The sequence below is a fragment of the Babylonia areolata genome, chromosome 6 (assembly GCF_041734735.1).
Source record: "Babylonia areolata isolate BAREFJ2019XMU chromosome 6, ASM4173473v1, whole genome shotgun sequence".
NCBI lineage: Eukaryota > Metazoa > Mollusca > Gastropoda > Neogastropoda > Buccinidae > Babylonia > Babylonia areolata.
In genome coordinates, this window is record NC_134881.1 from 36,855,901 (window position 1) to 36,882,940 (window position 27,040).

At 40.4% G+C, this 27,040-nt stretch overlaps 1 protein-coding gene across 1 annotated transcript; it reads right to left on the bottom strand.

Moving 5' to 3' along the window:
* LOC143283392 (guanine nucleotide exchange factor for Rab-3A-like) lies at positions 1–27,040 on the bottom strand. Its single transcript, XM_076589604.1, has 12 exons — positions 26,905–27,040; positions 23,791–24,158; positions 18,556–18,693; positions 14,652–14,832; positions 10,850–10,945; positions 9,972–10,049; positions 9,402–9,635; positions 5,761–5,892; positions 4,617–4,696; positions 3,900–3,999; positions 2,139–2,205; positions 1–1,688 (listed from the first exon to the last, which is right to left on the bottom strand). The coding sequence occupies exons 2-12, from the start codon at positions 24,150–24,152 to the stop codon at positions 1,621–1,623; spliced, it is 1,536 nt and encodes a 511-aa protein (XP_076445719.1). The 5' UTR covers positions 24,153–24,158; positions 26,905–27,040; the 3' UTR covers positions 1–1,620.

The following is a 27,040-nucleotide window of genomic DNA, read 5'->3' on the forward strand; positions in this document are numbered from 1 at the left end:
CAAAAAACAGGAATAACATGACAGGAGAAATGATCATGTAAGTAAAGGGAATATGCGATGAAGGAAGGAATGTTAAAAAGAGGCATAACACTGCCTGAACAGCAGACAAAGTGCAGAAACAAACCCCAATCAAAAGTTAAAAATAGCAAAACTGATCAACTTGAACAAACACGTGTGTCAGCAAACTTATAGGCATGCACTGGAAATAGAAAAAAAACACACTATATTTCTACTATACTGTATATTCTTAAATATCAAAAAAATTTTTGTTTGATTTTAGGTTTGAGCAGCTCTGAATACAGTCAGCTGGAATTTCTTTGATGTGTCTCTCTTAAAGGAAAGAAAACGTCATCAAAAATCATCACCAACACACACACACACGCCCACACACACACACACATAAAGCATAAATTCACCCTGGAAAGCATGCTGCAAACTTCAAAGCAGCAAAGAACACAACCAAGCCAAATTCATAAGGACAAAAGCAGCAAGAGTACAAAGCGAATGATCAGCGACAAACTGACAACCTGGAATCTAACGGAAGGTCACACCCTGAATGGCTTCACGGCTGGATGGCTGACCATCCCACACCACCCACTCCCAAGTCATGGATTTTAAGTTTAAAGCACTCAATCCAGAAAAAAAAACTAACAACCAAGAAACCCCAACAAACACACTGTGAGAACCATCAGAGCAAACTTCAAGTCCCAAAGTGACCTTTCACCAAGTAAAGCAGATACCTGTGATCTGTACTGTTTACTACTGTTGCATCTTTTGCATATATTATCTTATATGTTACATTAATGTCTTCACTTAACAATAAGTGTTACTGGCAACAGTAAGTGTTGCGATCATAAAAAGGTACAAGAACTTGCATAGGAAGATGTGGAGCCAAGAGAGTGGAAGGAATGGCAAGGAAGAGGGAGCAGAAAGATCAATAAACATGCGTTAATAATTCACTTCACTTTCTCTTGCAGCTAAGTCATTTTTTTTTTTGTGTGATGGATATCAACCCCCATGACGCTCCTGTTTCTCACAGGTTGGAAAATATGACTCTGCCATGTTGGATTGGTGCTGTCCCTGACTGACAAGATGCTGCTGACGAACAATGTCACAGGAACCACAAAGTCAAAAAGAGGAATACTACCATGGCACAACTATTCACAGACAAGAGTAACGCCACACAGCACCTTGTCAACAACTCATTTCCACTGGCCATATTTGTCTTAGAAGCATGTCTTCCATGACTTGAGACAGCTCCTGTTCAGAATGAGGATGAACTGGCTTGCCCAGAGATAGCTCTGTACTTGCCAAGCCATGATCATTTCAACTCTGTAGTTTGTTTTCTGCTCTCTGTGTTCACAAAATCTGTGATTCCAACACTGTCACACAACCACACAACTCCCCCCTATCGTCAAATTCCTGTTTCCCAGAATGAAGTCACTGCGAACTCAGATACACATGACTCGTGTTGTCAGCTTCATGAATTAACAGTTGACATCGGCCCTGATGCCAGCCAACTGCAGATGTCATTTCTCACAAAAATGTTGATCATGTCATCCGTGAGCTGATGGCATTTCATGATCCACTTGTACTGTCAGCCACCTAACTCCCCCAGCATCAGCAGCCAAGCCGGGCTGTGGCCATCTGCAGTCTCAGCTTCACTATTTCATGGAACATGTCTTTGTCTGAAATACACACACAGCCACAGTGACAATAAATGACAATCTTCAGTGTAGTTTTGATATACATCACAGAGATTCTTTTAAACAATAAAAAAAACCAACCAACCAAACAAACAAAAAAACAATAATAAAGAAACAGTTGTCATATTTATACATAATAAAGATGAAATACAGAAGTTCTGAAACCGGAGTGGTATATACATGACAATGAAAAACATTTACATACTTTTTTTTTTCCATTTATTACAGACAGGTCTGGACATTTTTCATTGATCACAGACAGGTTTTGACAGTAAAGAGAGCGGGGTTAAAAAAAAAAGAAGAAAAGATAGAGGCATACAACAATGATGCTGCTTCAAATGCTACATGAAATGATGTCCAAGGATTGACCCCAGACAGACTGACTGACCAACAGACAGACAGACTGACCAACTGACAGACTGACCCACTGACCTGAGCTCTTCACCAGGCCCTGACAGATGTAACGGATGTAGGTATAGAAGTCGCACACAGCTGCTATCTGTTCAGACATACACACACACACACACACAATGTTATCACACTGATATCAGTTCAGACATACAACACACACACACACACACACCATCATCACACTGCTATCTCTTCAGACATACAACACACACACAAACACACACAACATCATCACACTGCTATCTGCTCAGACACACAACACACACATACACACACGCACCACATACACACAAACACATCATCATCACACTGCTATCTCTTCAGACATACAACACACACACAAACAACATCATGACACAGCTATCTCTTCAGACATACAACACACACACCACACACACATCATCACACTGCTATCTGTTCAGACACACATCATCATCACACTGCTATCTGCTCAGACACACAACACACACAACATCATCACACTGCTATCTGCTCAGACACACACAACACACACATCATCACACTGCTATCTCTTCAGACATACAACACACACACACACACACACACAATATCATCACACTGCTATCTGTTCAGACACACACACACACACAACGTCATCACATTGCTCTGTTCAGAGACACAACACACATACGTCATCATTACACTGCTATCTGCTCAGACAAATACCACAAACTCACATGCACAATGTCATTGCATTGCTATCTGTTCAGACAGGCAACATACGAACACACTGAAAGTCTTTAAACTGCTATCTGTTCAGAAACACAGCACACACACACACACACACACACACACACACACACCATCATCACACTGCTATCTGTTTGGACACACACACATCCTCCTTGTCACGATGACAAGCCTGTGTGCCATCAGCATTACACAATCTCAACATTTCACATGTAGGTCATCATGAACCTTTTCATTTTAAAGTATGATATTATGCTCACAAACAATTATCTGCTGTTTGGTAGAGTTATTTGCTTCTTGTTAAAGTTCCTTGATGCTGGAACTTTCCCCCCACAGTAAAAGAAATGTGTTGTACAGGTTCTCGCTTCCCACACTGTTCATGGTCTTTGGAGAAAAATAAAATGTCTTACACTACACAACAATCATTGTCATTGTTGCTTACAGTTCAGCCTGCATAACAGGGCCATATCAGAGCTGAAAACAGCCAATTGTAAAAACAAAAACAACAAACATAATAACAAAAACCCCACAACCCTAAACCCTCCAAAATAAAACAAACAAGAAAACAAAAACAAAACAAAAAAAACAAAACAAAAACAAACAAACAAAAAACAGAAAAGAAAATGAGGCACATTCACATACATGCACTTCATATAAATTAGGACCATTGTCTGACATTGAAATTTCTGTCAATTTTTCCCCAGAGGGTTAAAATAAAATAAATTACCTTAACACAAACTTACACAAAATCATATACAATCGGCAAACAAAACCAAAAAATGCCAATATGCACCTCACACATCTTATGCCCCCCCAAAATAACACAAAATAGAAAGAATGCCCATTTATCAAGTCCAGAAGGAGACAAAAAATATTCAAGGCTTTCTGGACAAAATACAGGTGAACGGACCAGCAAGGCAGAAAATAAGAAAGGAAGAGACAACAGGAAGAAAAGGAAAAAGCCAGAAACAAAAAGAGTGATGGAAAACCTATTTCCCAGAAGGTGGAGGATACACTATGTATGATGACAAGAGCCCCCATCATCCCCACAGGGATCACCAGACCACTGACCCTATTGCGGCAGAGCTGTGATATTGAGTGCCAGTCCCCATCCTCCTCCAGTTTGATCTTGTAGTTACACAGCTTGTGCATGTCCGACAGACTGCACTTCCTGCAACACAAGGCGCTGCTCAGTTGGTCAACATCAGTGGGAAATGTTTACTGGTGTTTTGTAAGGTATTATATCAAAAGACACAGTTTCCAAGAAAAATGATATGTTAAACTTTATCACAATTACAGATGACCAAACGAACATGATGACATATACTTTCATTCAAAGATACAAACAATGACAACAACGCCCCCCCCCCCCCCCCACACACACACACACACACCCCTAAAAAAACAAACAAACAAAAAACAGATTTCTATTTTTAAAATTCTACTGCATATTCCTGAAGGGTGAAAAAACACAGGTCAGGCAGTGATATACATGTGTTAGCTAATTTAATTTACTCACATAGAATTGCCTACCTGCAGTTTTGAATACTTTCTGGAATTGATGGTAAAAAATCGCCCAACCATTTTCTGGCACTGAAGTTAGAAACATATCCCCTGAGCCCAGACACACAGTGAGGACAGGGAGGGGCATGGAAGGAAATCCCCTCAGCCCAGACAGTGAGGACATGAAGGAAGGAAATCCCCCCAGCCCAGACAGCGAGGACATGAAGGAAGGAAATCCCCCCAGCCTAGACAGACAGTGAGGACAGGAAGGAAGGTGGTAGTGACCTGGGGAAGGAGCTGTCCCCGGGGATGGGCTCAATGGTAAGGCTGTTCTGCTGCACACACTGCAACACCCGCTCTGCCAGCTGTCCAACACACAAACACACCACACACACACCACACACACAGCTGGTCATTAATACAATGTGTCAACAATACAACAGGCACCAAAGCAGCTTTTGGACTTAAATACATTCAGTCAACATTCCCAGGAAAGCACAGTCAAGTGTCATCTATTTCACAGATTGCATCTTGCTCAGATTTCCTGACAAACACTGTATATCATATCTCTCGGGCCTGGATGACACCAGGATATACAATAAAAGGAAGCGTCAAAGAACAGTCTTGTCACACAGTCCCAGAACCTAAAATGGACCTCCACAGCAGCATCGCCATCATCCTCATCCTCATTCATCATCAATATTGGAAAAAAAAAAAATCTCTGATTTTGTACCCTTGCATGCTCTGCTCTCATGGTGACCTCAGTTTTGATGTTTCTCTAATTCCACACATAGGTCAAGTTCCTGTCAAGGTCTACTGTGTCAAAGGGGACTATTGTTAAAACGACAAGTTGGTGGTCTCCACTTGATGCTCCTTTAGTCTGGCTCTGTGACTGGGATAGGATAGGGTAAGACATCAAACACGATTTGGTCCCTATGTGCCACACACATTCAACTTAGTGTGCAGAAAACAACCTGTAGTCTCTGGGAAAGTTCTGTCAACTGACAAATGAATAAACATAGATGCACAGCAAAAAAAAAAAAAAAAAAAAAAAAAAAGAAAAAGAAAAAAAAAAGTGGCATTGCACAGTAACAATGAACCTCTCATGAACAACACAGACAGACAGAATTTTGTTCTGATAAAAAGTGAATAACAGCACAATACAATGCAATACAATTGGTCAAAATTTAGTTTCAAGGAGGCATCTTATCTGCTGACTGATCTATGTACACCACACCACATCTGAAAAAAAAAAAAAGCAAAAAAAAGCAGATGCCTGGCTTGAGCATAGACCCAATTTGCTGGTCGGGCCTTGAGAGCTTTGGAAGAAAAAAAAAAGTAGTAGTAAAGTGCAACAGAGCACAGCAGAATACCGAAGAGTACAACACAACACAGACATAATTCATCAGTATCCCTCTCTCTGTATTACCTGTTTGTTGCGGAAGTTGAGACAGGGTTGGATGTCCTCCATCAGGACACGGCTGAGGAAGGGCGACCCGCTGCTCCTCAATGAAGGCTGCAGCTTCCATCGCTGGAACTCGTCAAAGCATGTTGTGTCCATCTGAAAACAAGTCATCTCATCACTTAGCTTGTGTGTTACCTCCTTTACTGCCCAGCTAACTAACCTCAAGGGCCATTGTCACAACAAGGATGAAAGTGTGCAAGGCTCAAGCTGTCTTTCATTACCGCTTGTTACCTTGTGATAATGTGACGTGGTAAGCTGTCTTCCATCACCACTGGTACCTTGTGATACTGTGCAATGGTGATCTACCATCTGTTACCTTTTGATACTGTGCTGTAGTATGCTGTCTTTCATTGCTATTTGTTACTTTGTGATACTGTGCTGTGGTATGCTACCATTTGTTACCTTTTGATATTGTGCCATGGTAACATTTTCATTACCATTTGTACAAATTTGTACAAAGCATTGTGATACTGTGTAGTGGTAAACCACCATTTGTTACCCTGTGACACTGTGCAGTGGTAAGCTACCATTTGCTACCTTGTGATATTATGCCATGGTATGGTAAGCGGTCTTTCATTACCATTGTAACCTTGTGATACTGTGCAGTGGTAAGCTGTCTTTCATTACCATTGTTATCTTGTGATACTGTGCAATGGTAAGCGGTCTTTCATTACCATTGTAACCTTGTGATACTGTGCAGTGGTAAGCTGTCTTTCATTACCATTGTTATCTTGTGATACTGCGCAATGGTAAGCTGTTTTTCATTACCACTACTTACCTTGTGATTACCATTTGTCATCTTGTAATTCTGTGCAGTAGTAAGGAGGAAGTTTTCACACTTAATCCACCAAGTGCTGATACTGGAATTAAACCCAGGAACCACTGATTGAAAACCTAATGCTTTAACCATTTGGCAATTGCGCCCGCTGTTGCAGGAAGTTAAGAATAAGTAGTGAGCTCTGAAATTAACCTAGTTTATTCTTTCTCTCCGCAGGAGATTTTTTATTTAAAAATTTTTTGTTGTTGTATGAAGGTACAGAGATCCTTAGTCAAAAGAAATCATACCATTTCATATATGTGTATGTGCATGCTTGTGCATGTGTGTATCATGCATGTGAATGTGCTTGTATGCAAGTGTGTTAAAATTTCTACTCTTTTACACATGCATGCACATTTCTTTATAAGGAGAGAGAACAACTAATGAAATCTCTCTTTTTCCCCCCATTCTGTTTCAGCTGTTTATCTTCTTGTCCATGGGCATAACCACTATGGTCATGTGTGCTGATAGGCACTTGGTGTCCTCAGGTAAGTGAAAATAAAAACGAATGACACTATTGCACAAATTTCTGTCAAAGGCATGAATTCGTTATCACACAGAAAGCTTTGGCTTGACTTCTTTGTTTTCTATCTTCATTTTGTAAACAGCCAAGTGACACCCGACTTGCCTTAGTACAAGTGGAAAGCCACTGAACTGAAAGTATCTTGCAAAGAAGACATCAGATACTCAAAATGGCAAATACAGCATTAATGAACAACTCTAACACTGATTTCAAGTACATACTTTATTTCATGTTAATTTCAAGTGCATACTTTAATGAACACCACACACTGAAAGTTCAAATGAGCAATACTACAAAATTACAAGAACTGGAAAAAAAACAACAACCCTTCCCTTTCAAACTGCATGCAAAACTAACACATATCCGAAAGAAAATCCCCCAAATCAAATGATGCACTGGACAAAAATCATGCTCATTCTAGACCTGAAGAACAGTATCATCACAGCATAAAAAAAAACAAAAAATATGAAAGGGAACAAACTTAACACCAATACTTCAAAAAATGATACAGAACCACCAGAAACGAACAGAATTTATCAACTACAAAGACTGATGTCAGCAAGCTGTAACAAACCTTAAGGTCATGACTACTGTTGTCAGTTACAGGGGTGTAGGAAGAACTCTAGGAAAGAAAAAAAAAATCAGTCTGCCGGATAAAATGAAATGTTTTGTTCAAATTAACAGAGAAAATGAAGAAAAGAACACACACACACACACACACACACACACACACACACACAAGCCAATCCCAATGCTTGAAAAAGATTTTCTGTTTGCAGTTTATGTTTTGTCCTATAGATGGGATTTGAACTTTTTAACTTCAACACTAACAACTGGTTATCTTCAATGCATAATTACATTAAAAGGTAACTGGCTTTCACTGGGTGTTGTAGGCAGTAGGACAGGACTCACAACACATTTGTTGCATTGCTGCATTACACAAGGTTTTCTATAAAAAAAAAACAACAACAAAAAACAAAAAAACCAACAATTATAAACATCTTACAAACTTCAAACACCCATGGTTTCACATTTTTCTCCTCTCTATACAGAAAGGTACCTCATCAACCAGATCTACTGCCACCTGTACCCACCCTCTGTCCCCTCAGCCCTACAACCCCTTATCCAACCCAAATCCTGGCCTCAAGCATGGACGGATCTTTTTGGGCCTCCTCTTCCCCACACCCCCTTATCCCCCCCAAAAAAACAACAAACAAACATACTCTTATCTTCCCCACCCCCACAAATCCTGGTTTCTCTAAGCTTGGAGGGGTCTCTATAGACCTCCTCACACACACACTTATCCCCCCAAATCCTGACCTCTGAAAGCTTGGATGGGTCTGTCTGGACCTCCTCCCTGCCAACATCCTTATCCCCCACCCCCAAATCCTGACCTTCTTCAGCTTGGAGTCTTTCTGGGTTTCCTCTCTCCCACACACCCTTATCACCCCCCCCCCTCCCAAATGCTGACCTCTTTCAGCTTGGGAGAGTCTTCCTGGGCCTCCTCTCTCCCCCACACCCCCTTATCCCACTCCCAATACTGACCTCTTTCAGTTTATAGGAGTCTTTCTGGGCCTCTTCTCTCCTCCCCCCACCCCCTTATCCCCCCCCCCCCCCCCCTTCCAAATACTGACCTCTTTAAGCTAGGAGGAGTCTTTCTGGGCTTCTTCTCTCCCCCACACCCCTTTATCCCACCCCCATTACTGACCTCTTTCAGTTTATAGGAGTCTTTGTGGGCCTCTTCTCTCCCTCCCCTCCTCTGTCCACCCCCCCTTACTTCCCCCCCTTCCAAACACTGACCTCTTCAAGCTTGGAGAAGTCTTCTGGGCCTCCTCCCCCTCCCCCCCATCTGTCTCCCCGCCCCCCTTTATTTCCCTCCCTTCCAAACACCAACCTCTTAAAGCTTGGAGGAGTGTTTCTGGGCCTCCTCTCCCCCCTATCTGTCACCCTGCCCCCCCTTTATTTCCCTCCCTTCCAAACACCAACCTCTTAAAGCTTGGAGGAGTGTTTCTGGGCCTCCTCTCCCCCCTATCTGTCACCCTGCCCCCCCTTTATTTCCCCCCTTCCAAACACTGACCTCTTAAAGCTTGGAGAAGTGTTTCTGGGCCTCCTCTCCCAATACTCCCTTATCCCCCCCTGCCCCCTCCCCACTCCTCCACCCAGTACTGACCTCTTTCAGCTTGGAGGAGTCTTTCTGGGCCTCCTCTCCCCCATACTCCCTTATCCCCCCTCTCCCTCCCTCCCACTCCTCCACCCAGTACTGACCTCTTTCAGCTTGGAGGAGTCTTTCTGGGCTTCCTCAGCCTGGGCACGTGCCTCCTTGGTGAACTGGTGGTGTGAGGTGGACCGGCGGTGGGAGCGCCAGAAGGGCTGCGAGCTCTTCTCCTTCTTGGGGCTGACCTCAGAGATCTGGGGGTGCAGGTGCTTGTTTGGGGTACTGGGCGTGGAGGTCACAACCAGGTGCTTCAGGGCTGACACCTCACTCTGCAGGATCTCGATCTGGGAATGGGGATTGTAGGAACAAAGTCTGAAGGAATCTGTTTCAAAGTCAACATGATGATGGATGTTATATTCTCTTTCTCTCTTGTAGAATATACTCTACTACCCAGAATAAATCTTAATCTAAGCAATACTACCCCCCCACCCCCCCCCTGTCCAACGCAGGAATTCTGAAACTAAAAAATAAATGGGCTCTGCAAAACCATTCATCTTCCAACAGTTCTTCATCACTCAATTCCAATAATTTACATGTACGCTTACATAAGATGTTCATATATTTGAATTTATACATGTCCACTGTCCACAGTGTGTGACCTGTGATGAGTGAGGCCTCACCTGGTGATTGGCATCCTCCAGCCTTTTCTCCACATTCATACGTCTGACGTGGGCGTCCTGGACCATCTTGTTGGCCTCCTGAAACACACATCGCTGGTGGTTATCACCCAGCTAACGATGGGGCCATATCAGGACTGAATACCTGCCAGTTCTTAGAACCAGCTGAAGAGAACTGATCATAATATTAAAGGTCCATTAAAACAACATTAAAAAGACCAATTCACCCCCCCCCCCCTGTAAAATCAAATCAAGTTAAAAAAAAAATTGAAAATATCACAGAAAGACCAATTCACCAACATCTGTTTCAGTCAACATAAAATCTTAATCAAGCTGAAAAGATTGTCTTCCTTCAGGAAGCATTAAAAAGTGTTGGAAGGTTGGAGGTAAGGGAGGGGGCAGGGGTGTGGGGGCCAAAATATCAAGGTAGTGTAGACTCTTGGATGAAGGAAGGAACCTCTGCTGCCTTCACATCTTGGAATGGCAGAGAGAAAAAAACCAACAAATGTAAATCTGGCATCAATGTTAACTGTCTGTTTAAAACCAGAGTAAATTTTGTTATCAAAAGAAACATTTTTCTGCCCCTGTTTCAGAGACACAATTCACCTAGATGTGATGAATGGAAATGCTTTTCATTTTGAACATTTACAAAACAAAATATTCTGACCATAAAAATGCCTTTTGTAAGTTTATATTTTCTTGATTCTATATACAACAAAAATATTCTGAACAAAAACATGTATTTGTAATTCAATATTTTCTTGCTTCTAATGAATAAAACAACAACCAGCAACAAAGAAAAAAACATTGGGAACACAAGCATGTATTATTATAAAAACAGAAATAACGCAATGATGCAGGAGGCTACCCCACTGACTGACCTCAAAGAGTGCAGCGCTCAGTTCATCAATCTCGTGTTCCATCTGTGTGCGCAGCATGCTCAGCTTCTCACACTCCTCATCACGCAGCCTCAGCTCCTACAACACCATCAACAACAGCACATACTACACATACAATGCCTACTGAAACAGTTACTGACATCAACAACAGCACACAATAAATATACAATGTTAAATGAAACACTCAGCTCCTGTCAACAACAACATCAATAACAGCACAAACTACATAAACAATGCCTACTGAAACATTCAGCTCCTGTCAACAACAACATCAATAACAGCACAAACTACATATACAATGACTACTGAAACATTCAGCTCCTGTCAACAACACTATCAACAACAGCACACACAACATATACAATACTTACTGAAACAGTTACTGACATCAACAACAGCACACAATAAATATACAATGTTAAATGAAACACTCAGCTCCTGTCAACAACAACATCAATAACAGCACAAACTACATATACAATGACTACTGAAACATTCAGCTCCTGTCAACAACACTATCAACAACAGCACACACAACATATAAAATAACTACTGAAACAGTTACTGACATCAACAACAGCACGCAATAAATATACAATGTTAAATGAAACACTCAGCTCATGTCAACAACAACATCAATAACAGCACAAACTACATAAACAATGACTACTGAAACATTCAGCTCCTGTCAACAACACCATCAACAACAGCACACACAACATATACAATGCCTACTGAAACAGTTACTGACATCAACAACAGCACACAATAAATATACAATGTTAAATGAAACACTCAGCTCCTGTCAACAACAACATCAATAACAGCACAAACTACATAAACAATGCCTACTGAAACATTCAGCTCCTGTCAACAACACTATCAACAACAGCACACACAACATATACAATACTTACTGAAACAGTTACTGACATCAACAACAGCACGCAATAAATATACAATGTTAAATGAAACACTCAGCTCCTGTCAACAGCAACATCAATAACAGCACAAACTACATATACAATGCCTACTGAAACATTCAGCTCCTGTCAACAACACCATCAACAACAGCACACACAACATATACAATACCTACTGAAACAGTTACTGACATCAACAACAGCACAAACTACATAAACAATGCCTACTGAAGCACTCAGCTCCTGTCAACAGAACCATCAACAACAACACAAACTACATAAACACTGCCTGCTGAAACACTCAGCTCCTGTCAACAGAACCATCAACAACAACACAAACTACATAAACAATGCCTACTGAAGCACTCAGCTCCTGTCAACAGAACCATCAACAACAACACAAACTACATAAACAATGCCTGCTGAAACATTCAGCTCCTGTCAACAGAACCATCAACAACAGCACAAACTACATAAACAATGCCTGCTGAAACATTCAGCTCCTGTCAACAGAACCATCAACAACAGCACAAACTACATAAACAATGCCTACTGAAGCACTCAGCTCCTGTCAACAGAACCATCAACAACAGCACAAACTACATAAACAATGCCTGCTGAAACATTCAGCTCCTGTCAACAGAACCATCAACAACAGCACAAACTACATAAACAATGCCTACTGAAGCACTCAGCTCCTGTCAACAGAACCATCAACAACAGCACAAACTACATAAACAATGCCTACTGAAGCACTCAGCTCCTGTCAACAGAACCATCAACAACAACACAAACTACATAAACACTGCCTACTGAAACACTCAACTCCTGTCAACAGAACCATCAACAACAGCACAAACTACATAAACAATGCCTGCTGAAACATTCAGCTCCTGTCAACAGAACCATCAACAACAGCACAAACTACATAAACAATGCCTACTGAAACACTCAACTCCTGTCAACAGAACCAACAACAACAGCACAAACTACATAAACAATGCCTACTGAAACACTCAACTCCTGTCAACACATCAGCATCATAATGCACAATGCCTGCTGAATCACGCTCATTGTATTCCCATTGCATTACTAAACACATACCTTTCACCAACATTCTCATGCTCGGTACAGAGCTCTATACACACACACACACACACAAATGATGACACACTGAAGAACAATTTCTTATTGTTTTGTGTTGTATTGTGCTGTATCATGTGTCGTTTTATGTACTGTATGTATTGTATTACTTTGTTGTTGTCACAACAGATTTCTTTGCTGGCTGCTCTCCTCAGGGCAAGGGTATCACTACAGTGCAGTGCCACCTATATACTTTTTTTCTTTTTCCAGTCTGTAAGTGTAAGTGTATTCATCTTACTGTCAATGTGGATTTTTCTATAGAATTTGCCAAGCACATCCCTTTTGTTGCCATGGGAACTTAAAACAAGCTGCACACCGTATCAATCAAATCAAATCAATCAAAAACACTTTATTAATCCACATGGAAATTAAGTTGTGCAATCACAGGCTCATTGTAAACACTGGCATAAAATCATGCGCAACATAAGAAGAGATTAAAACTAGTCAAATAAGAATTCCCAATAGCTGACGATATACTAACCCCCCCACTCCCCACACACACATACTCATGTTAAGACAATAGGGTATTGCACAACAATATTAACAAATGAAAACATCCAACAACAAAAAAGGGTATAAGATTACTAAAAATGACATGCGCGCACGCACGCACACACACCCACACACACATACACACACATGCACACACACACACACACACACACACACACGTTAAGACCATAAGGTATTGTACAATGCCTACTGAAACACTCCGTACATCAGTACTAGTCAGATTTAACTCAGGTAATGAAAAAATCTTGGCAGGTTAAAAAAAAAATCAGATAAAAAAGGGAAAGAAAAAATACAGCTTATGCCTAACTGAGAAAAACTTGCAGACAAACACTCAGTGCAAACAATGAAAGTTGCAACATTCCCAAAGACAGAAACGGAAACCTACAAAACTTGAAATAGGAAACATGTAATCAGTACACCATTACCCCCTTCAGCAAAATGAACTTTCCTGGTATTTCTTCATTCTTTCTTGGTCCTTTTTTTTTTTCCTCGAGTTAAACCTCAAACTTTTAGACACATGCATTCAGTGCACTGTTTTCCTGTTCAGAAACATCATCTCTCTTGGTCACTGTCATACAAAAAAAAAACAACAACAAAAAAACACACCAGAAAAACAAGCCTGAAATCATTCTGTGACATCCATGCATCATTTTCTCCATCAGCCTGGTTCAGTTTGATATGTATCTCATCTGCTGGTTTTTTTTGTTTTTGTTTTTGTTTGTTTGTTTCTTTGCTTTTTCTGTTGTTTTTTTTCTCTCCACCAACCCCTGCCCCTTCCTTCACAACCACATTTCTTCAGACAAAGGAAACTATTCAACGATCAGGGAAGAGAAAGACAGGCTGACCAAGAAACAGCTTGTGAAGAGACCTCCAGGCAGACACCAAGAAGATGGGCCTTACTTTGAGCCAGATATAGAGGCAAAGGCATCAAGTACGCTCGTTAATCATCCATGTGAATGTTCTGTGGGTTGTGGCAAAAACATAAATACCAGCAAGCACACTCCGGAGAATGGATACCTGCAAGGTGTGGGTAAAAACGATCACACACTAAAAGCTCAATTGTACACATGTGAGCAAACACGGGAACTGCAGCCCATGAATGTTGAAGTCTGTAAACACTGAGATTGCTCCCAAAAGAAGTGGGCAGACTGTCACTGATCAACCTGGCATGCGGACTGAAATCAGTGGGTGGTCAGTGTTCTCACCCTCTGTGCCTTGCCGAGCTCCTTCATGAGGCGGGTGTAGGCATGCTCCTTGGCGTCACTCAGCGACTGTGAACAACGCTGCTGCTCCAGCAGGGTCATAGAGATGGGCACATCACTCTGGGCCTGACGAAGGGGGCGCTGCTTGCGACGCATCTCCACTCCATGCAACTCCTCAAAGGGACTGAAAAACAGGGAGGGGAATGGGGGGGATGAAGCAAAGGGGGAGAGGGTGTTAAATGAAACATATAATTATTCAATGATGCCTTTTTTTTTTTTTTTTTTGCTGATCAAAGTATCTGTATACAGTTTGTTTGTTTGTTTGTTTTTATCAATGAAAATGTAATTGTGCTCTGGGTTTCTGGAATGCTTGGTTTGAAAAACAACAAAGGACACTATACACCATCAGTCAATGCAACATTCATCATTACACAATGTCAGCAGCACAGCAGACAATGGCTGAACCACAACATGGCAATGGTTGAACAACAACATTCATCATTACACAATGTCAGCAGCACAGCAGACAATGGCTGAACCACAACATGGCAATGGCTGAACAACAACATTCATCATTATACAATGTCAGCAGCACAGCAGACAATGGCTGAACCACAACATGGCAATGGTTGAACAACAACATTCATCATTACACAATGTCAGCAGGACAGCAGACAATGGCTGAACCACAACATGGCAATGGTTGAACAACAACATTCATCATTATACAATGTCAGCAGCACAGCAGACAATGGCTGAACCACAACATGGCAATGGTTGAACAACAACATTCATCATTATGCAATGTCAGCAGCACAGCAGGCAATGATTGAACAACAACATTTATCATTACACAATGTCAGAAGGACAGCAGACAATGATTAAGCACTGCTTTAAAGTACCAACAAAGATGAAGAAGCGACTGCCATCTGCCCCCCAGCAACACCCTCGTCAAACCACCCTCCTGCTTTATTGCCACAAGTTAAAACGCCTTCACAGTCTACGGGCAACAAAAAAACTCAGTGGGAAAAAATGACCTTCAAACAAACCAAACTGAAACTGATATAATTGATGAGGAAATACTGCAACTGATACCTTAAAAAGGACAGCAAGCACGCCACAGTGGCAAACAGATAAAATTCACAGTGACTTTGTCACAACAGTGAGGGAGAGGATGGTGGAGAGACAGACAGAGAGAGAGAGAGAGAGAGAGAGTGTGTGTGTGCGTGTGCGCGTGTGCTTGCGTGCGTATGTGCGCATACATGCATGTGTGTGTCTGTTTCTGTGTGAGTCTGTTTATGTGCCTGTGTGTCTTTGTGACTGTGTGTGGCCGTGTGTGTGTGTGTGTGTGTGTGTGTGTTGGGGGCGCAACTATGTTGTTGCAACTGTGCGCTGCACACGCTGGTGTAAATCATTTGTAAAAGTGATTTTATTTTATGTGCTTCTTGTTGTTGTTACTGGTGGTGGTGGTGGTGGTGGTGGTGTGTGTGTGTGTGTGTGTGTGTGTGTGTTTGATAATGCACATGCATGTGTGTATGTATGCATGTGCATTTGTGTGTGAATGTGTGTAAGTGTGTTTGTGATTTCAGGATTTGCATATTTTGTTTGAGCTTTGATGAACTGATTTATGTAAACGAAATGCTTATACCTACATTAGTTTGTTGCTTGTGAGTGTTATGTTTTTATATGTGATACACACTGCTTCTTTTTTTCTTTTTCTTTTTTCTTTTTTAATGATTACTAAATATAATCTATCAATGAGTTTTTGTGTTGCCTTTTTTGTTGTTGTTGTTTGGGTTTTTTTTGTTTTGGTTTCTTCATTTGTTTTTCAGTGGTGTTTTTACATGATGTGAGCTTTAAATATATTGGGTTAGATGAGCAGGCTGTTTAAGTGCTGATTAGAAGAGAGGTGGAGAAGAATGGTAGGTGTAAGGGGGGGCGAGGTTGGGGTGGGCTGAGGGCTAGTTTGTTGGGTGGTGGAACAAGGATAAGAAATGGAATGGAGTGAGTTCAGTTTGGTATGTCTATCGTCTTTTTATGCACATTTCTTTTAATTTGTGTAAATAATTCATGTCTTACGAACAAATGAAAGACATTGTCCTGTGTGTGTGTGTGTGTGTGTGTGTGTGTGTGTGTGTGTGTGTGTGTGTGTGTGTGTGTGAGAGAGAGCATGTATTGTAGTGTATGCATGCGCTGGATGAGGAAAAGAAGTCTGAAAGAAAAAAGGTAGAGAAGTGAAGGAATTGTGAAGAAAATCAATAAGGGTGAAGGGGCAAACTGTAAATGGTGAGACAGGAGAAAGAGTGACAGGCTGGGGTAAGACTGCTGGCCTGATTGAACAACAGTGATAGTGATAAAAATCAAATGATGATCATAAATCAAATCCTAGACAGTTTATTTGACTTGTTCTCGATATACAAATTCATCCCTATGGCTTTGCACTGAAGAAAACAACAACAACAAAAATTCACACACACACACACATACACACACACACCTTTTGAATGTTATTCTGGCTTTGTCAGTAGTACTCACTTTCATTAAGTATTATCTGATGATGTGAGCTTTTCATACTGCTTTCTTTGTGCAAGTCATTCTGTTCATGTCATAGTTTAGCAATCTCACAAAATAGTAAACCAAATAAATGTTATAAACTTCTGAACCTTCCCCCTCAGGCAAAGGATATTGATGGTAGGTCACACAAGACTTTTTTTTTGTGCTTGTTTTTTAGTTGTTGTTGGTTTGTTTGTTTTTTAAACCAACACTAGGTAAACTTGCATACTTGTGAACATGAATGAGAAATCAAATATGTGAACATTTTGTCATGTGTCAACTCGTCTTGATATAACACCTGCTTACACAAACACTTACGCTCACATAAACACACCCACTGACTCACGTACACACACCCAAAAACTCAGTCAAGTTCATTGCACCTATACCTTTCAAGTTAAAGAAATGCACCATAGTAACAAACAACAATTCAACACTGTTTGTAAGACACACACAACATACTACAAAACATACTACGCTGAAATACTGCCCACTGGACACTACTCATAAAGAAAAATAAGCACATATCACCTTATCCACTCAATGCAAGGTATATTCCACAGAAACAAAACCACAACTTTAACCATGATTCATAAATGACAAGCTGACCTTGGGGAATTCCACCTCCTGCTACCCCCTTCGCCAACCCCCCTACCCCTCAACTACAAAGCAGCTTTCTTCTCTTTCTCTTTTTTGTTGCTGCCCCATCATCTGCTCTGTTTCAGTTGCATTGCTCCCATGCTGCTCATTCTGAGTCTCCCTCCCATGCACAGCCACACCCAGGTTCATCTGTCGCAACAGGCACCAGTGAACACCATCAAAGTGACTCAGCAGTAGTGCAGGGTCTCCTTTGGTGTGTAGCCTCTTTGCGACTTAACATCAGTAGTTCGAGGATTTTTCTTATCTCCAGGGTCAGCATGTGTGCAAACCTGTAAGTACCTGACCCCCCTTTGCATGTGTGTATATATATATATATATATATATATACATGTGTGTGTGTGCGTGTGTGTATATCATTATATGCATGCGAATTAACCCTTTCACTGTCAAACTTGCATTTATGCAGCAGCTAGGTAGAGGACCCATGTCACTGAAGGGTTACCAGATCATGGGTCTGTTATCCATGAACCTACTGCTCTTTATGTTCAGTGGTAGGATAGACCATATTTACTACACATCATATGGGGGAATCCCCAGATGTACTTAGACACCATATTTACACAAGGGAATTTTGCACTCTGAATTGACTGGCGGTGAAAGGGCTAAGGAAACATAAATACCCAGCGTGCATCAGTCACACAAGACTCATCAGCAAAACTTCTGTTGGTCATGTAATGAACAGACGACAAGGTACCTGGCACTGCGTGAGGAGTTCCCCCCTACGTTGCCCACTGTGTCTCCAGCAGTGACAGGCACTGAAGTGACATGTCCATTTGTCGACATCGCAGACTGTTTATCCTGACAGCTCCCAACAGCAGCCGAAACAGATGAGCTGGATAAAAAAAGAAAGAAAAAAAAAGAAACGGAGGAGAAAGAAATCAAAAACAAAAAATGTTAACATGTGCATACATATAAACAAGCACATTCCCACATGCACAATTAAACACAAACACAGAGAATAATCAAAAACAGAATAAATGCCGCCTTCCTTCAATCACATACTCTTGCTGTTGTTGCTCACTTGTGATCATAAACTAGAGTACATGTGCGCATGCAAGCTTACATGTTCTGAATATGTCAAGTTCCAGCAAATAAAAAACAAAAACAAAAAACCCATTCTTTTCAGGTTGTCTTTACATTGTTTACACAGGAAACCTCTATGTTTCTATGTCCCTGCATTAGTTCTCTGAACAGCAGCTGCTTTGGTGGTCCTCCATCCTTATGACATGTCCTGAACAATGAAGCAGTGACTTCAGGATCATTGCTGCAATACGGACATAGTCCCGTCAAGAACTTCTTCAGTATCACTATCAGAAGTAAGCATTATACAATAAACAAGTTTGATAACAATGTAAGGCAATCACACTGACAAACAGACATGTTCAGTTTAATCAGCACCTCTGTACTTGTCAGCCTCTCCTTGGTTTATTTTTCAGAGCTAAGCTCAAAGCATGGGAGATAAAGCTGAATCTCTGTCGACTGTTTTCTTATTTCTTAAGTGATATTTTTCTCCTTCATTGTATGTCCGAACATGTTATTAGTTAATAACTTGTAAGTTCAATGCAAGACTGACTGAAACATCCATCTAACATCAGAATCTTTCATCTGTTTTCCAGAAGAAGCTGCCCCCATTGAGTTTCCTTTGCATTTGGTTGTTAATGCTGAGCTAATGCTATAGTTGTGACCATCTTATACCAGGAAAAAAGCTGTGAAAGTTTGACACCACATTCAAGTGCTCTCATCGTGCAACTCAAAACAGTTGATGTTGCACTTGCCGAAATTCCAGTGAAGCCATAATTAAGTTTGTGCACAATAAAACTGCATGCAGATTATATAATTACGCAATTCAGTTACTCCTTTGTACAATCACACTTGACTGAAACACAACACAGAGGAAAGAAAAAAACACCACTGGCAAGGCGGATGTGAGTGAAATGAAATAATGGAAGCCATAAAGTACGAAGATCACACCCAATCACAGCCATTTGCTCATGCAGAAAAAAAAGTATTTCCTAACACAGTAAAAAAAAAAAAAAAAAAAAAAGAAGAAAAAAAAAGCATTCCCTGACACAATCATGAATCAGGACAATGTATGTATAAAAAAAAAAAAAAAAAAAAAAAAAAAGGCCATGCTTATGCCATCACTTAAGTCTTTTTGCTCCTGTACATTTTCATTGTGTGCTATCTTCTTTTTTCTGACTAAATAATGAATTTGACTTTCAAACAAATGCAACCACAGCTTTGCAGAAATAAACCAAGTCAAGTTAGGCCGTTTCTTTGTTCTTTCTCTTTCCCTCTCTGCCAACTCAAAGTCATGAGCTTTTCATACATTCCATAATTCTACATTCAATGGTTAACAATGCAACAAAAGCATAATGATAAATCATTCTGGATGAAGCAGACAATTCAAATAGTTTATAAATTTTATGACTACCACTTCTATGATAAAACACTGCCAATAACTGATAGCCATAGGCAAAGAAAAGGCAAGGGCAACACAACCCAAAAACAAATTTATTATTATAATTATTTTGATGAGTCTGCAATTTGAAAATACTTGTAAACATGGGTCCGTTTCAACAAAGTTTAAAACATGACCATATATTGACAGCAGGTATAGCTGAATAAGAACAATGCTTGGATTACGCTGGCCATACAGGCCTAAAAAATGTAAAATATATAAGAACAATTCCAGGCCAAATCCACCTTACTAGCCAAAGTTATCATCACCTTTTTTACAACACAACACTATACTGTTGTCAGTCACAGAGGATTCCTCGTTTTGTTTTCACACACACAAACACACACACACACACACACACACAGACACATGCACACACACATATAGAAACATGTGACAGTGCACACACACACAACACACACACAAACGCAAAGTTTATTCCTACACCATCAAAACTGTTGATTCTCGCTCTTCCATTATCTAGAGTGAATTAAATTAGCTTGCCATCACACACACACACACACACACACACACACACAAACCCCATCAAAACTTGATTTGCACTCTTCCATCATCAAAAGTGATTTAAAGCTTGCCATCACACACACACACACACACACACACACACACACACGCATGCACACACACACATACACACACACACAGAACAAATAATGAACATTATAACACACAAACCCTGATATTTTTGAAGGCCTGAGTTGTCAGAAGTGTAAGTTCCCACACAGATTTTCGATGTTTCTAATCCCAGATTATTCTACAATTACTGAGATACACCACACCACAGCACAACAACACATGTTAAGCACTCTATCTGCCCTGTCCCCCACTGCAAGGAAAAAAAATGCATTAGTCAACCGGACAAAATGCAGAAAGGAAGTTAAGTGTCATGGTACGTCAGCTATCCAATGACATCTCTAAAGACAGCTTTCTCTCTCTTTCTTTACCCTCACCCTCCACCCCACTCCAACCCTGTGCACTATGAAATGTGAATCCGCATTGTATTAACATGTACACGGATCTTTATCATGTGAAACAAGCCAGACAAAAACACAAGAGCTGAAAGAGAAGAAGCAAACAGCTGATCCTGAATGCTTGTCATATGGCACAGCCAGTTAGCTGTAACGTGAGACATAACAAACACAGGGCTGCAACAGAGCAAGGCATTCCTGTCTCCCCAAAGCAAACAGGACTCCTGAGGAGTCTACCGGGGCTGGGGACTGGGTGGGACGTGTTGTTAGAACTGGGAGAGAGGTCTTGCTGGGATATTATTTAAGCATGCTCAAATTGTACATACAGAGATAAATCAAGTGGTAAACTGTAAATTACTTGCTTCCCTCCTGTACAACTTGGTTACTCATTCATTCGGTTGATAGAACTTGAAGTTTTTCACATTGTATAAAATGGATCAAAGACATTAGGATGACATACTTGCTGAATGTCAGTTTTGCCTCCAGAGGTGTACTCCTACATTTGTATTTGTATTTCTTTTTATCAGCACAGATTTCTCTGTGTGAAATTCGGGCTGCTCTCCCAAGGGAGAGCGTGTTACTACACTACAGCGCCACCCATTTTTTTTGGTATTTTTTTCCTGCATGCAGTTTTATTTGTTTTTCCTATCAATGTGGATTTTTCTACAGAATTTTGCCAGGAACAACCCTTTTGTTGCTATGGGTTCTTTTACGTGCGCTAAGTGCATGCTGCACATGGGACCTCGGTTTATTGTCTCATCAGAATGACTAGCGTCCAGACCACCACTCAAGGTCTATTGGAGGGGGAGAAAATATCGGCGGCTGAGCCGTGATTCGAACCAGTATGATCAGAGATTCTCTCGCTTCCTAGGCGGACGCTTTACCTCTAGGCCATCACTCCACCCTATACATATATGCATCCCAACCGTGTGTTGTTTTATTTTAACCCCTTGAATGGTGAACCTTGGTGAAATAAGATCAGTGTGGCCTAATTTCAGAAATGTAGAACTTTTGATTATTATTTATTTTTGTGTACAAATCAGTAATGCCACTGATTTTGATGAACAAAAACAACTGAGTCCTATCTGAGTGAGGTGACAGCCCTTCAGTGACAAGCATACCCATCAGCAGCAGTCAAGGGGTTATGAAAAAGTCTCCTCGGGAAACTGACAATTGACACTGGTGAAAAAATCAAGACCTCCACAAGTAAAATTCTTATACCCCCCCCCCCCAAAAAAAAACAACCCAAACAAACAAACTTTCTTATAGTTACACAGAATATACAGAAACTACAACAAAAAACACAAGGTTGCCTCCATGCACTTTTTACTTGAAAGAGCAATGATGCAACTAGAAGAGTAAGGGATTAAGCAACTGTAAAGAGTGGTAACTCTTCTCCATTTACAAGGTACATGTACACAACTAGTAAATGCTGCTTGTGTAACCAATTCAGCTTGCACAGGTAAATAAAAGGTTCACTGGAATGAATCCGGACACTTCATAAAAAGGAAGCTCTGGACTTGTTCTGATATTGTTCACTTGACATGCACACACAGCAGCAATAACACAATAAATGTGCTCAAAATTAGCTCTTATTCAAGACTGGCATAGCCTTTGATCCTGAATATGCTTAAGTACACAAAATATACAGATAATACAGAACTAACACACAGTCGCCTTGATGGATTTTTGACTGGAATATATATAGTGGAAATGAAAAAAACAATGATGCTAGGAGAGTAAACGATTAAACAACTGTAAAGAGCAGTAATTCTCTCCATTTATAAGGTACACAACTTCAAGTCAATCACTCAATGCTGCTTATTCTTCCAATTCAGCTGGCACACAGGTAAATAAATAAAAAGTACACTGGAGCAAACCCAGACACCTAAAAAGGAAGCTCTGGGCTCATCCTTAAAGTTATACCATTCACCAAATACAACTTGAGCTTTATTTTCAAAACTATTGCAATGATTACTGTGCATGGAATATGTTGGAAACTGCATACTGGGTATTTTGTAACCCAATGTTGACCGACTTTCAGAGACAAAAATTGGGCAGGTAAACATTTTTCTTTCTTTACCTGAAAACTTTTTGAAATGTTTGTTGCTGGGGCTTGAAAAAAACCCAAGGGAATGTCTTGTTCTAATAAACTTCAGTGTTGGGCTTGTGTGGGATAGGGAAATGGCATCCATCTCTTTTCTTACAACCAGACAAAAACCATCACATCTCACGAAAAAAAAAAGAAAAGAAAAAGTATTCTGCTTTTTTCACATTTCTCTCACTATATACTATATGTAAAAAGAAGATAAAATTTTTTTAAAAACTGACAGAAACCTGCCATCAAACACACATAAAAATTCAGCTGTCAATATCAGCCCCCAGAAGATGACAGCCAGAACAACAGAAGAAAATAAGAAATTACTTAAGTGTTAAGTAGTAATGTAAGCTGTAACAACTCCATTCATCAATGACCTACCTCACATTTGCACTGACAGTGGTAGTGGCTGTGGTTGGTGGTTGGCTCACTGAACTACTGGCGTGACTGCTGTTGACACTATTCAGAGAGTCCTGCAGCACCACTGAATCCTGAGGACTCTCTGCAAACTTCTGCCGACGTTGTGAGGCGTCGCTGGCTGATCGACGATGGCCTGACGGTGCCGATGCTGTTGTCGTGACAACATTCTGTTGCTGTAGATGGCCATCTAGGTGGGCAGTGATGATGATGGGGGAGGTTGGCGACGTAGGGGAGTGGACAGGGCTGCGGCCTAGCACAGGGCTGGGGGTGGTGTGGATGGGGTCTGTTGTGGCCACCACAAAGGGGGTCTGCTTCTCAGACATCTTGTCCTGGGGACAAACACAAACATACTGTAAACAGTATGTTACTACATTCACAGCTACAAAATGTATGTACACAAGTCAGCTTTAAATTCAATATGCTAAATAGTATATTCAACAAATCATTAAAAATAATTATAATGTACAAATTTGTTTTACAGATAAACGAAGCTCTGCACACATGTTAAAATAAATCAAATCGTATAATATATATATATGATATTGCCAATTTACTTAGTTTAAAAAGAAATGTTAAAAAAAGAAAGAAAAGGCCTTGCCTTCTTGTCTAAGTGTACTCCAGCGAACAAACCATGCAGAACAATTATGCCACAACCCGTACTTTGGTGAGGCTGGGAGAGGAGCACAGTCCATCACATTCCTGGTGTCTGTTGCTCTGCCATGGATCAGATGGAAACTAATCAAGTAATGGAGCTGCTAGTAATCCCCCTGTGATTTGTTCCTGTTTGTACTGGATGGGGCTGAATGACTCTGTTGTCACAACACATTTCTCTGTGTGAAATTCCCACTGACTCCCTGGGGACAGCGTGTTGACACAGTGCAACTCCACTTTTTTCCTCCTTATTTTTTAACTGTCAGTAAATGTATTTGACAATCATTAATGAATCAAAAAGTGGATTTTTCTACAGATTTTTGTCACTGAAAACTCTCTTACTGCTGTCACAGTTTTCGCTTGGTTTTAGTGCATCCTACACATTGGACTTTTGTTTACTGTTACACCTGAAAGTGAAAGACAATCACCGAGACCACCAACAAGGTGGAGACAGAATTAATTATTAAATCTGTGTTGGAATCAAACTAGAGACACTTGCTTACCAGCAGACCACTGCTCCGAAAGCAGAAGCAGTGTTTCCAGCTAGATATATAAACAGGATCAAATTAAAAAAGATGATATAGTTGTTGAGATGATTCATGAACATTTTGTGCCAGCATGCATTTGGAGAACCAAAGCTGTTTCACTTTCAACGTCACACTGACCCACACTGATACATACAGTGATACAGTCACTTGGCTAGCCTGCACAGTATCAGTTTCAGTGAATACTATAACAGAACAAAACAACTCTACATGTCCAGATCATCATTTTTAAAATCTGTTTATTTCTTCTCCTTCTTCCTTTTTTTTTCAAATTTCATTTTATTCAATTATTTCAAAATATCTATTTTTTATAATATATTTATGATGATTATTGTTTTCAAATTTCATTTTATGTCATTACAAATACATTTTTCAAAATATCTATTTCTTTATATATTTTATGATTATTACTATCATTATTAATATTATTATTACTATCATCATCATCATCATCATCACTGTACTTTTTTTTTCTAATTAAATGTCTGTTTTATGCTTTACCTTGTGTGTAGGCTCTCATGTATTCGGTTTCTGTAAAGATCAGGCATCTGCATTCCCCCCCCCCTCTTTCTTTTTCCCTGGAGATGTGGTGTATATCCTATGGAGCACTCAGCATGCTTTGACACCTCCTTGGAAGTATGAAACTAAAACTTACCAGCTGAAAGTTTGTGTGGCTCAAATCTGAACTCACATTTGAATGAAAGTATGCAACATTACCAACAGACCTCTGGAGAATTCTGCAGCCATCTTGGATCTTACCCATGCGCACAGATCTAACTTTTACTTGAAATCACGAGCAACGCGAAAGGCAACTGACAAAGGCAAAAGCAGCAAACATGTGCTGTCCTACATTTCTTGATTTGATAGCCTACATTGTTATGTAACACAAAATTCTGTACATTTATGTGTACTCGTATGCACAATAAAAAAACACAACAAAATATGAAGCAACAAGTTAAAAAAAAAAAAAAAAGGAAGCCTGCTGTTTCGCACATTCTACCTCTCTCGGTCGTCTTTGTTGCTAGCAATTTCATAGAGCCAATCAACTTAGCACTGATCATGTGACACACCTATACAAGTCATGTAAGCACAGAACTCTCCAGTGGTCTATTCAAATAATAGCTTAGTACAATTTTTCTTATCCTTTCATCTTGTTAGTGTCTTGGGTATAAACCATCCACCATTTGGTATCCAATTCCCATGTTACAAAACATAAATGGTAATGAAGACACACCATGTTATCCCAATCATGACACTATAAGTATAATAATCTTCTTCATATCATATTGTATACTTAATACTGGACCAAAGACTTCAATATGCTCAATATAGGAACAAAGACTTCAGTATGCTCTGACCTAGAAGTAGAACTAAGCATAACTTGCCATAAGTTTTTAAGAGTAAGACTTCTCACCAATTTCATGGTCGATTCTAAACCGTATTCACTGAAAACGTAAAAATAAATGCCAGTACAGTAAAGCCAGACTTCTTCCGTGGACATCTGTGTATGCCGCTGTTCCTATTTTTCGTCACAACCGGAACGCTTTTTGATCTCAGCAATTAATCATTTGGGTCCAAAGGAGCAAACAGCTGATTCGTCGACAAAGCAGGATGACGTTAGGGCCCACGCTAATTTCCGACTTGAGGGGCAGGGACGGGAAGTTGTGAGCCTGCAGTCACACATACACCCACACAGCGTCTGAATCCTATTGCCTAGAAACCCATATTCTATTAGTTTATCACTACTTTTTTTCTGTCGGTGTCAAGTTGACCATACTCGATCAAAAGAAACGATTCCTAACTACTCAGAACTTGCAAAAAACAGTTTAGGCGATACTTAAAAACAGGGCGATAAACTGCAATGTACACTGGGCCTCACCTGTTGGAATTACTGTCGAGATTTCTCTGCGGCAGCAAAAAACTTTCAGAATCCTGTCTTCTTCACAACTGCATGGAATGCACTAAAGAATTCGAAGTATCGAAAGGCCACAGCAGCCATCTTAGGGATGTTTACT

Coding starts and splice junctions, on each gene's coding strand:
- LOC143283392 (XM_076589604.1), bottom strand. CDS start 24,152: ATGTCTGAGAAGCAGACCCCCTTTGTGGTGGCCACAACAGACCCCATC. Junction 5,893..9,401: donor ACTCCTCCAAGCTGAAAGAG/GTCAGTACTGGG, acceptor ACTTGTTTTCAG/ATGGACACAACATGCTTTGA. Junction 4,000..4,616: donor GGGGACAGCTCCTTCCCCAG/GTCACTACCACC, acceptor CTTGTGTTGCAG/GAAGTGCAGTCTGTCGGACA.